Consider the following 12316-nt stretch of genomic DNA (forward strand, 5'->3'; position numbering starts at 1 on the left):
TGTGTGACTGAATGCTTTTCCCATTCAGAAACTCCCCCCCACCCCGCATGCCTGGTTGAAGGTGGGCTGAAGGACCTACGATGTTCCTGAGCCCTCCGTTCCCCAGGACTTTCTGCATGGGCAGGATCCTCCACTGCACTCCAGGAAGACCCCAGCCTACATGTCAGTTCCCCTCCCACCCCCCACCCCCGGCAAAGAGGCACACCTGAAGCTGCTGTGTCCTGAGTGAGACCACTGTGCAGCCTTCCCATCACCTCCTGCCTGGGCCTTCACTAACTGAAGATGGTGTGGGGGGGGGGTGGAATCAGGAGCCTTCTGCATGCAGAGCAGATGCCTTGCCACTGAGCCACAGCCCCTCCCCTGACTTGGTGACCTTGTTCATCGGAGACCCCCCTGCTCCACGCCTTGTGAGGAGCCAGTGCCAGGGCACCAGGGGGCCTCCCAAGTCCTGCCGTTCCAGGAGGTCTTTGGAAACTAAATTTACAGGCTTTGGGGTCTAAGGCGGAGACTTTTTAACATTTCCCAAGATTCTTAGATCCTCCTCCTTTGTCGAGTTTTATCAGAAGACTTGATTTGATCCTGTTCTTGTTTTATAAGGCTGCTCCTGATGTTACGCTGGCTACTCTTAAGGATTTAAGATTGTCTCCATTTTAAATCTGATGCTGTTTTGAATTATTTTGATTTGAGGTTTGCTGAGGTTCTTTCTTTCTTTGTTGCTTTTTATTGTCATAAGCCTCCTCAGAAAAGGTTGGGGGGGGGTGCCACGCATCTAAGGCAGCGATTCAGCCTCATCCAGGGCTTCCTATTGCATGTAACCACCTGGGGGGGGTGGTCTCTGTGTTCTAGGGATGCCCCCTCAAAAGGCACCTGACCCTCAGTCTCCAGTCCTTGAGAAATGCAACCCCCGAACCCAGTCCAAGCAAGAGCGGCTGGGGCCGGAGCACCACAGCTTGTGTCATGTAGAGGTGGAAATCGAGATGGCTCCTTCAGGAAGTCCAAAGCCGGGAAACTGTGAAACTGGGATCATCCGCAGAACCGTGAAGTATTCTGAGACGGACCTGGACTCTGTTCCCTTGAGGTGCTACCATGAGACCAACATTGATGATATTTTGGCTGAGAAAGACGAAGTGGATTCTGCCATCGAGAGCCAGAAGGACAGTGAGAGCAACCAGAGCCTCACAGGAACCTTGGGGAAAGGGAGTGCTGTTCCTGGGAACCCCTTCACCGAGCACACTCAGGAGGAAGAGGGCAAGTGGCTGAGAAATGGGATGCAGACCAAGGAAGATGATGAGGTGTTTGAAGCCATCCCACAGCAGCCGGAGAGGTGAGGGTCTCTGTAGTGTGGTCAGCCAGCAGCATTGCCTGCTTTGCAGTGGCCCCGTGAGTAAGGAAGCCACCAAAGCATTTCTGGCTTGGGAGAATCATGGTAAGTCAGGCCACGCTCAGCCAGTGGCCATTTGGAGAATGTGCTCAGCTCTCCGGGCTGTGTGTTATCGATGGAAGTTTTGGGCAGTGGGAGCCATGCAAACCAGGGCCTTGACCATCCCGACTGTGGTGCTGCTTGCAGTCCTCCAGTTACTGTGGTCACATTCATTTCAGGTCTCTCGTATATAATCTCCTAGTGTCTGCAGTAAAGTGAGAGAGAAAAGACCAGCCCTTGCTTTGGTTTAAAATTGAAATTTAATTGATGATGACAAGCAAATGAGGGGAAGAAAGGAAAAGGCCCAGACAGGAAGCAACAGAGAAGGGGATGTAACCGGAGGGGGGCAAAGTAGGTGGCTGTGCCTGCGTGAGTGCTGGCCCTGCTCTGGGCTGAAATAAAGCGGGGAGAAGGAGCTGCCCGAGGGATCATCTGGGAGGGAGGGGCAGATACCCTGCACAAACTGGGTGGCGTCTTCTGAGGTGGCACGCCTGTAAACTTAGTCCATCAGGCAAAGAGGAGCCCCCCCCCCAAGGCCATTTTATGTCAGGTTGGTTTCCCTCCCCTTTTGAAAACAACTGTAGAAATCAAGGTTGGGTTCCAACTTGAAATGAAACGTACATTCTAGTCTACAAGCAAGGACTTGCAGCTGGGGGCATCTCATTTCCCCTCATCCCACTCTTTCCTCTTCACCTTCCCGGAGAGCCCCCATAGCCTCTCCCCCTTTTCAGGCTTCTTTTCCATCAACCAGACAAACCTACCTTCATTTTCTCCCTGCCGCCTCCTGGCAGCCTCTCACTAGGAAAATCCGGATGGGTCATCTAGTGCCAACTGCTGGACTGGACGGACCTGGCTGCGAGGTCCAGCCTAGTTGCATGATGGAGACCCCACAAGGGGACCTTACTTTCCTCCGTATCCCCTTCCTCTTTCACTCCTCCTGGCAGCCCCCATATCCTAAGCTGTCCCTGCTGCCTTTTCTCCTTCCCACCCATCAACCAACCCGCTTTTTATCTGCCCCCCCTTCAGCTATATTATTCTTTGCCTCCATCATGCCCCCCTTTGCTCCACAGCCTCTGCAGTTCTCGTCTTCCACCTTTAGCCTCACAACACCCTGTGCAGGCCCAGGGCTGAGGTTTCCAGTGCCCCAGGCTGAAATCTGCCTCCCACCCCCTCTTTTTTTTCTTTTCTACAGACATCGTCAGGCTGTGTGCGGCGCGTGCGGGCCCCCCTATTCTTGGCCCTCTCCCGCTTTGAAGCAGGAGAGAGCCGGGCACCCCCCAGGCCCCCGCCACTGGCTCTGAGCGAACTCACTCCCTGCCCCCCCCAACCTTGCCAAAGCCTTGATGAGGTCGGAAACAGCAGGCGCATTCACTGCCACGCTACCTCTCTGACTTCGCTGATGCTGGGGGGGGGCATGGCAGCAGCAAGGTTGGGGAGCGGGGGTGGCAGGGAGCTTCAGCGTGGTCAGGAGGTGGGGAGCAAGCGCACTCAGCTCTGAGTGCGCCCGCTCTCTTCCCAACATTGTGGAGGCTTTGCAAGCTAAGGGAAGTTAGGAGTGGCTGGACGCAATGGGAGAGCCCTGTGAAACCCTGTGAAACCCCAGGCAGCTGCTTAGTTGGCCTACTCACACGCACTGGCCCTGGCCCTGTGAGCAGGTGAGGCTCAGTATGTGTGACTGGCCCAGCCAACTTTCATGGCAGACTGATCAAAGCCACCAAGTAATACACCGTCTTTCAGTTCGCAAAAATATATTATAAGGATTGTGTGCAACACATAATAAGCAATATAATAATGACAGAGGCTGACGGTGCTAGGGCCTTTTAAAGTAACAGAAACTCCAAGGGGCCAAAAAACCCCATCCCCAAATGAATAGATATAAGTCCAAACTTTGAAATAGTCCAATTGAAATTCACAAGGTGAGTGCATTGGTTTCTTAAAGCTACAGGTATTGTGTCTATTATCTATTTTAACACCCATTGTTCTTGTTCTTAAAGCTACAGGCACTGCTTCTATTACTTGGGGTGGTTTTAACACCCCCCTTTTAAAAAAAAGATTTCAGGTTTTTCTGCAAACCAAGGTCTGTCTTGTCTGTTCATAGCTCCAGTCTCAGGATTTAAGTATCCACAGATTTAGCCACTTTGAGAATTAGAGTTATTAATGATGCTAGAGAAAAGATATATAGCAGGGTGGCCAACGGTAGCTCTCCAGATGTTTTTTGCCTACAACTCCCGTCAGCCCCAGCCATTGGCCATGCTGGCTGGTGCTGATGGGAGTTGTTGGCAAAAAACATCTGGAGAGCTACTGTTGGCCACCCCTGATATATAGTATTCTCTCCTTTAAAAATTGGAATGGGAAACAAGTTATTGGACTGCAGGCAATCCCGTGGAAAGCCAAATAAGCAAGTTCATTTCCCTGCACAGTCACAGCTCCAATTCCACCAAAGATCATTGCGGGGGCCGTGGAGCTTCTGCTCTCTGAGTCTCAGGGAGAAAGACAGGCTATAAGTGAAGGCTGGGAATATGAAGACAGGCCCTTTTATCCAGCAACTACTAAACCGCTAACTGCCAGGAGCCTTTGGCGTGTTTCCAAAGGGATTTTGGAAATCCAAAGACATGGGATTGGATCCTCAGCCTTATGAGCCAATCGTTGGCAGCGCAACACAGAAGGATCCACCTCCATTATCCCCCCCCCCCTTTGCAATGCAAGCCCAGGTTCCAGGTCGTAGAACTGTGTGCAGTTCTGGTCGCCGCACCTCAAAAAGGATATTATAGCATTGGAGAAAGTTCAGAAAAGGGCAACTAAAATGATTAAAGGGCTGGAACACCTTCCCTATGAAGAAAGGTTGAAACGCCTAGGGCTCTTTAGCTTGGAGAAACGTCGACTGAGGGGTGACATGATAGAAGTTTACAAGATAATGCATGGGATGGAGAAAGTAGAGAAAGAAGTACTTTTCTCCCTTTCTCACAATACAAGAACTCGTGGGCATTCGATGAAATTGCTGAGCAGACAGGTTAAAACGGATAAAAGGAAGTACTTCTTCACCCAAAGGGTGATTAACATGTGGAATTCACTGCCACAGGAGGTGGTGGCGGCCACAAGCATAGCCACCTTCAAGAAGGGGTTAGATAAAAATATGGAGCAGAGGTCCATCAGTGGCTATTAGCCACAGTGTGTGTGTGTGTGTGTATAAAAATTGCCACTGTGTGACACAGAATGTTGGACTGGATGGGCCATTGGCCTGATCTAACATGGCTTCTCTTATGTTCTTATGTAGAAGGGCTGATCCTGGCAGTGGTTGGCTAAAAGGACCCGTCTTCCCATTCCCAGCACCCACACTGCCCTGCCTCTGCTCAACCTTCCCAGGGATGTGCTTCAGGCCTGAGAAGACTGAGCGGGTCGGGGTGGCGCATTGGACCTGGGAGGCACTCGGAGGCGGGCACCCTGCCACCACCTGGGAAGGCAGCAAGGACAGAAAGGGCTTAGTGGGGGAGGCCACGGCAAGGGAGGCTCTGCTCAGAGTGCCTCCAGGGTGGCACATGTACCATTTCACCCCTGCTCAGCGTTCCTGGGCTTGACAGACCCAGAAACAGAACAGGGGCAGGGCGGCTTGGGAGGTGCTCAGAGCCGGCCCTCCCTTGCCATGGTGCCACAATCCACCACCATGGTGCTCCCCCTCACTGCCACACAGGAAGGTGGTGGGGAAGGGGCAGGGGGGGGGGCAAGCAGGACCCGGCTCTGAACGCCTCCCACTGCAAAAGCCCCCACCACCCCTGTTCAGACCCAGGAAGGCTAAGTGTGGGTGGCAGGACAGCTGGCACTGCCACTGTCCATATGGGGGAGTGAGACTAAAATTCAAAGCCTGCCATTAACATAATGCCACTGCATAAATCGATGGTGCAGTCTCATTTGGAGTACTGTGTGCAGTTCTGGTCGCCGGACCTCAAAAAGGATATTATAGCATTGGAGAAAGTCCAGAAAAGGGCAACTAGAATGATTAAAGGGCTGGAACACTTTCCCTATGAAGAAAGGTTGAAACGCTTGGGACTCTTTAGCTTGGAGAAACGTCGACTGCGGGGTGACATGATAGAGGTTTACAAGATAATGCATGGGATGGAGAAAGTAGAGAAAGAAGTCGTTTTCTCCCTTTCTCACAATACAAGAACTCGTGGGCATTCGATGAAATTGCTGAGCAGACAGGTTAAAACGGATAAAAGGAAGTACTTCTTCACCCAAAGGGTGATTAACATGTGGAATTCACTGCCACAGGAGGTGGTGGCGGCCACAAGCATGGCCACCTTCAAGAGGGGTTTAGATAAAAATATGGAGCACAGGTCCATCAGTGGCTATTAGCCACTGTTTGTGTGTGTGTGTGTGTGTGTGTGTATATATATATATATATATATATATATATATATATATATATATATATATTTGGCCACTGTGTGACACAGAGTGTTGGACTAGATGGGGCGTTGGCCTGATCCAACATGGCTTCTCTTATGTTAACTGAAGATAAGAGCGCTAAAATTTTGCAGAGTGGCACATATCCTAGTAATATTAATTCACAGGTAAGTACAGAAACTAAAACCTCAGAGAGCATAAAACAAGGTTTCCAATGTCTCTACACTATTGCACAGGGAAACTGGAAGTCCTAAAACAGGAAGGGGACTATGACCTAACAGGCCTTACTGAAACGTGGCGGGATGACACTCACAACTGGAATATTAGGACTGTGGGATATAATTTATTTAAAAGAGACAGACAAATAAGGAAGGGTGGAGGAGGCTCATTATATGTAAAGGACTTGTATACCTCTGAGGAGATATCTGAATCTGAGCATGGAAGTTCACTTGAAGTCTCTGGGCAGAAATAAAAAGAGTAAGAAATAACAGTGATATTATGGGAGCGGGGGAGTCTGCTATAGACACTCCTAAAACAGATTGCAGAGTTCTCAAAGAGAAGGGACATGGCAGTCACGGGAGATTTCAGTTATCTGGATATCTGTTGGAAGTCCAACTCTGCTAAAAACAAAAGGTCAAATAAATCCATGACGGGTCTTGCTGACAACTTCAATTCCCAGGAAGTGGGGAGGGAAACAAGGGGATCTGCTATCTGGGACTTGATTCCCACCAACAGGGAAGAACTGGTTGATGAGGCGGAAGTTGTGGGCACCCTGGGTCGTAGTAACCATGTAATTTTGGAATTTACAACCTTGGGGAAGGGAAAAGCTATACATAGACATAAAGGTCGGAATTCAGAAAAATAAATTTTGACAAAGTTACGCTGGGTAGAATTCCACGGTCAGAGATACTTAAGGAAAAGGGAGTTCAAGAGGGGTGGGAGTTTCATAGAAGTGAAATACTGAAGGCACAATCACAATTGATTCCTATGAGATGGATAAAGGGGAGGAGCCTAAAGAAGCCAAGGTGACTCCATAAAGAGCTTTCTGAGGACTTGAGAAATAAAAAAGTCCTTAGATCAATTCTCCATTATTTCTTATTGGAAGAAGTCTCCCATAGGGAATAATGGAGCGCCCTGCAGACATTTTCTCCCCTCACCCCCGCTTTCTGATGATCCTGAAGCGGGGGGAGGGCCTCCAAACCGGGGGATCCCCTGTCCCCACCTGGGGATTGGCAACCCTAGGTAGTACATCAACACCTAGTTTCTTTAAATGAAACAAAGTTCTTGGGGCCAGATGAACTGCATCCAAGGGTACTAAATGAACTTGCAGACATAATTTCAGAGCCTCTGGCCATTATTTTTGAGAATTCATGTTAGCCAAATTGCCTTTTTGCATAAATTTAGGGAATTTCAGTTAAGTGGGCAAGATGGTAAAAATAGCATGGGGGCAATAATCTGTGCCTACCAGGGTTAGTTTTCCCAGGATCCCCTGAACCAATAATGAAAGTTTTAACTGAAGCAAAATTATATTTTATTGGGGGAAAATTCAAGCATACAAGATGCAATCACACATTTAACACCCCCAGTTCAGGGCTAAGAAAAATAGGTATGAAAATATAGGGACGTTTGCATTAGCAAGAAATATCTTTACCTGTTCCTGTTCAATTCCTACATCTTAATATTCTCTTATGATGGAAAAGGTGCTCAACATGGTAAAAACAACACATGATGAGGGAAGGGGGTTGTAGCCTAGGATCAGCATAGGGGGCTCAGCAGAGAAGATGGAGGGGAGGGGGAAGGGGGAGACAACCAGCGTCACCCGCAATAATGAATCCAGACTGATCAGAAAGGGGGAGGGCTCTTCCAGCAAGGCAGTGTCAGCTCCTGGGCAGTCCTCAATAAGCAGGCCTCTCTCTGGTGTTCAGAAAAGGTTCATTTTTACTGATAGACTTATCACAGCAGTATGACTCTTCGTGTCAGATTTGACCATTGAGACCAGATCTATATACCCTCTCCCAGCCCATTACAAGCCCTCTGGAATTCAGAGCAAAAAGCCCCACAGGAGGCAAAGGTAACAGTTTCTCACCCAGCCCTGCATTGTGTGTTAGCAGGGCCAAGACAGTCTCTGAGGGAAGACAGCAGGTCCTTGAATCCCAGACACCAGCATCTCTGCCAGGGTTGAAGGATTACTTTGTACATTATAGACAAAAGCAAAGCAAGCTGAGCCGAACTCCCCCGACATTCCCAGTGCAGTTGCAGCAAGTTACAGCCCTATTCATGGCAAGGCCCCTTGGCATTCTGCCTCCCTTAAGATGCACGTCCCCCGCCCCCTCAGCCCGGTTTGTTGGGGTGCTTTTTATGGAACTTCTTTATTAAATGAGGTGCATTGATGCCCCGAGATTTCAGCCCCATTCATTATGTGATGGGGGAAAGTGTAGCCATTGAAGAGGGTTATGAAGACAAAGTCCTCTGTTTCACTTTAGAGTCCAGGATTCCTTTCACTTCATGATGAGACTGATTCCCCACGATCGCTGGGGCTGGAGCTTTGGGGCAAGGGTGCCGCCAGGTGCTGCTTTGAGCAAGCTACAATGGAAAATTTTGTGGACATTATGAAAAGGCTCGGGCAGATCAAGCTCCACGGTCACCTTATGAAGTGCTTGTTTTATGTGAAAAGGCCCCAAGTTTTTATAGCCAGAAGGCCAGACCAGAAACAACAGGCTGAAATTTAATCAAAAGAGTTTTTGTCGAAATCTTAGGAAGAACTTCTGGACACTTCTAGTGGTTTCTCAGTGAAACAGGCTTCCTCAGGAGGTGGTGGATTTCCCTTCTTTGGAGGTTTTTAGACAGATGCTAAATCACCATCTGACAGCAAGGCTGATTCTGTGAACTTTGAAAGGACTTAGGGGGGCGGGATGAACTTGGGGGGGGATGTTTGTGAGTTTCCTGCATTGTGCAGGGGGTTGGACTAGATGACTCTGGAGGTCCCTTCCATTTCTATGATTCTATGTTAAAAAAACAATGGCATGCATGCATTAGCAACTTTTTTCAGACTCAGAAGGTCTTGCTTTACCTGTTATCCAGTGCTGTGGGTAGGATTTTGTCGGGCATGTCCCCATGAACAGGGAATTTTGGAGTGTGATGACCACCACAGAGAACACCCTGCCCCGTTCCCTAGCTCTTTTTCCTGGAGAATGAGGAACCACCAATCAAGACTGTATCCATAGATCTCCAGTGCAGAGGTCGTGGTGTCTGTAGAAGAAAGCCAGACACGTGGCAGATGGGTCCAGTGCTGGCCTACCGCAGAATGAAACCAACCCAGTTGGCAAAGGTAATGAATGGGGGGAGGCGATGTGAGAAAACAAATTTTGGAATTTTAGTGCATAGTGCTGCAGAACACACAGGGAAAAATTATTTTACATTTTACTTTTTGGTTTTGAGTTATAGGCCACTTTCCAGTATTGGGAAGACAAATTCTAAAGAATCTGGATTAAGCCTGAAGCTGCGGACTCTTCTTCATTTTTATTTTCATTTACTTCATTTATAGGCTGCCTTTCTTGCGGAGACCCAAGGCTGCTTACAGATTAAATGCAGTGTACTCAGATGGAGCATAAGATGCCCAAGGAACAGAATTAAAAGCCAATGTGACCTGCGAGCTGTCTAAGGCAAGGTCTACTGTAAACAATGTAGTATACGGAATTACAAAGGTAATGCAGTAAATGCAGGACAATACCTAGAATAATTATTGCATTCCTGTCAAGCCCTGAGATTCCCAATAATGAAGTCCTTTGTTTGGTTTCAAATAGACTGGTTTATTTAGGAACTCAAAGGTGCTCCAAGGAACATGGTCCTTGGAAATACTAAGATACTAGAGGTTACATGCTTACTATATAGGGTATTATAAAACGTTACAAATGGCACTTCATTCAAATCTGCGGTTCAAAGGGTACAGCAGTGACTATCAATTCTACTACAAAAGCATTCTCACACTACAGCGTGAAGAGATAAGAAGAAGAAGATATTGGATTTATATCCCACCCTCCACTCCAAACAGTCTCAGAGCGGCTCACAATCTTCTTTACCTTCCTCCCCCACAACAGACACCCTGTGAGGTGGGTGGGGATGGAGAGGGCTCTCACAGCAGCTGCCCTTTCAAGGGCAACTTCTGCCAGGGCTATGGCTGACCCAAGGCCATTCCAGCAGGTGCATGTGGAGGAGTGGGGAATCAAACCTGGTTCGCCCAGATAAGAGTCCGCACACTTAACCACTACACCAAACTGGCTCTCCTGTGAATTTTAGGGAGTGCATCTCTAAGACACAGCATGCCTTCCCTAGTAACATAAACATTCTTTTGCCAAATGGTAAGGCGTACGTGGTTGCTGGGTTGTAAATAATGGAGAATGACCGACCTGACATTGGTTCAGCCATCTTATAACAAAGTAACCAGGCTTGACAATTACAGTAGATTAGAGGTCCCCGGCCTGTGGACCGCTTTGGAATTCTGACCCAGGATGGTGGGCGCAGTCACAAAATAGCTGCTGCAGGAGGTGAAACCACGTACATAGAGGGGAGAAGAGGGGTGACCTTAAAAATATGCTGGGGAAAAGGACTGGAGTAGCAACTACTGCAGACACAAAGTTATTTAAACCAGATCTTCAGTGGCCATTCAGAAACCCTGCTTGGCAAAAAAAAAAATCCCAAACCTATGTGTCCCTACCCACTTTCTGGAAACACTTGGTTGGGAGGGGGGTGGTACTAAGAAGGGTGTCTGCAGACACCATGTTGGGGACACCTGCAATCATAGAATCAGAGTTGGAAGGGACAATCTCCAGGGTCATCTAACCCAACCCACTGCACAATGCAGGGAATTCACAAATACCTTCCCCACACCTCAGTGACACCTGCTCCATGCCTAGAAGATGGCACAAAAAAAAATCCCAGCCCTCTCAGATCCCTGGTCTAACTGACCTGGAAAAAAAATTGCTGCCTGACCCCAAAGTGAAGAACAGCATTTTCCTGGGCATGTAGGAGGGGGAACTAAACGTTGAAGGCTTCCTGCCTTCCTGCCCTCCTTCTCATAATCTGCCTGAGTTCACAGGATCTTCATTGCTGTCAGATGACACTTTAGCCAAGGAAGGAGAGTCCACCACCTCCTGAGGAAGCTTGTTCCACTGAGGAATCGCTCTAACGGTACCGGAAACTCTTTTGATCTAATTTCAACCCATTGGTTCTGGTTCTACCTTCCGGGGTGATGGAAAACAATTCCATACCATCCTCTATATGACAGCCCTTCAAATACTTGAAGATGGTGATCCTATCACCTCTCAGTCGCCTCCTCTCCAGGCTAAACATGCCCAGCTCCTTCAACCTTTCCTCATAGGACTTGGTCTCCAGACCCCTCACCATCTTGATTCAGACTAGGCATTGATCTACTTTTGAATTAGGACAGGGCAACTTTACATCAAGTCTGGATTATTTTTGTGTTTAATGTGAAATAGCTTTCCTTAGGCAGTGATCGTGGTTCAGCTTTTTGTATGACAGGATTAGAGTTCAAGGGATCTTAGACCAACACGCAGGGTGACAGTTATCGCATGTAGTTTTCTGATTTTTTGTAACTGTTCTTGAAACTGCAGCTGCTAGTGTTGCAATGTGAGCAGGGGCACACCTCTTTTTCTTTTCTGCATCTCTCTCCCCTCCAGCTGCTTCTGTCCCTGATGACAAAAAATTGCAAGGGTTGGGGGCGGCAAAAGCAACTGGGATGCAGCCCAAAGAAGAAGCGTTAGGAAGCCCCTCTCCCCTAATGCCCTCTTCCCCTTCCCCTTCAACTGTCAACCCCCAGATCTTTGTGCTATGCATGCCACATGAAGTTGCACAAGGAAACTCTCCTGTGTAAGAACACATACATGCATATTTGGAAAGAAAATCTGCTCAGTATGCACCATTGCTTTTCAAATAGCTGATAGGTGTTGCACAGAAGAGCGTGTAACAGGTGAAACACACACACACACACACAAGGGAAGCATCTCTTTTAAAACAGGCACTTGGGGGGTGGGGGAGGGTTTCCCCCTGTTGCAAAGCCAGGCTTTGACCACTAAACCCCACACTGAGGTGGAGCCGGCTGCTCTGTCAGATGTCCAGTCACTGAAGGAGATCATCAGCCCTCTGAGTCAAGAGAAGTCAGACATTCATTTATTCCAGGTGTCAAGCGAAAACCACCTTGTATCCCGGACAAAGATTGCTCATGTTTATCTTTTAACATTTTTAAAATTTAATATCAATCTAATCATTCTTTAAATGAATAAATATAAAAGGAACACAAGACACAAAATATATTGGCATATGTAAATGAAATCAGAAACAAATAAATTTATGCCATCCTTTATCTTTTCAGATTAAAAGAAAAAAATCCGTTTCTGAAATTCTTACCAAAGAACTTTCAGGAAGATTTGATGGCCTCACACAACCCACATCTGAGAGATTTGGAACTGTCTTGGAAGT

The 12316-nt window shown here is 48.0% G+C and overlaps 1 protein-coding gene across 1 annotated transcript in view; it reads left to right on the plus strand.

The window, feature by feature from the left end:
• The first annotated feature begins 950 nt into the window (after positions 1–950).
• Positions 951–12316, plus strand: part of PSD (pleckstrin and Sec7 domain containing) — a 111884-nt gene continuing 100518 nt past the window's right edge. The window contains exon 1 of the mRNA XM_060240999.1: positions 951–1324. Within this exon, the coding sequence (XP_060096982.1) occupies positions 978–1324 (347 nt within the window). The 5' untranslated portion in view covers positions 951–977. The remainder of the gene's footprint in view (positions 1325–12316) is intronic.

The sequence above is a fragment of the Heteronotia binoei genome, chromosome 6, assembly GCF_032191835.1.
Source record: "Heteronotia binoei isolate CCM8104 ecotype False Entrance Well chromosome 6, APGP_CSIRO_Hbin_v1, whole genome shotgun sequence".
Taxonomy (NCBI): domain Eukaryota; kingdom Metazoa; phylum Chordata; class Lepidosauria; order Squamata; family Gekkonidae; genus Heteronotia; species Heteronotia binoei.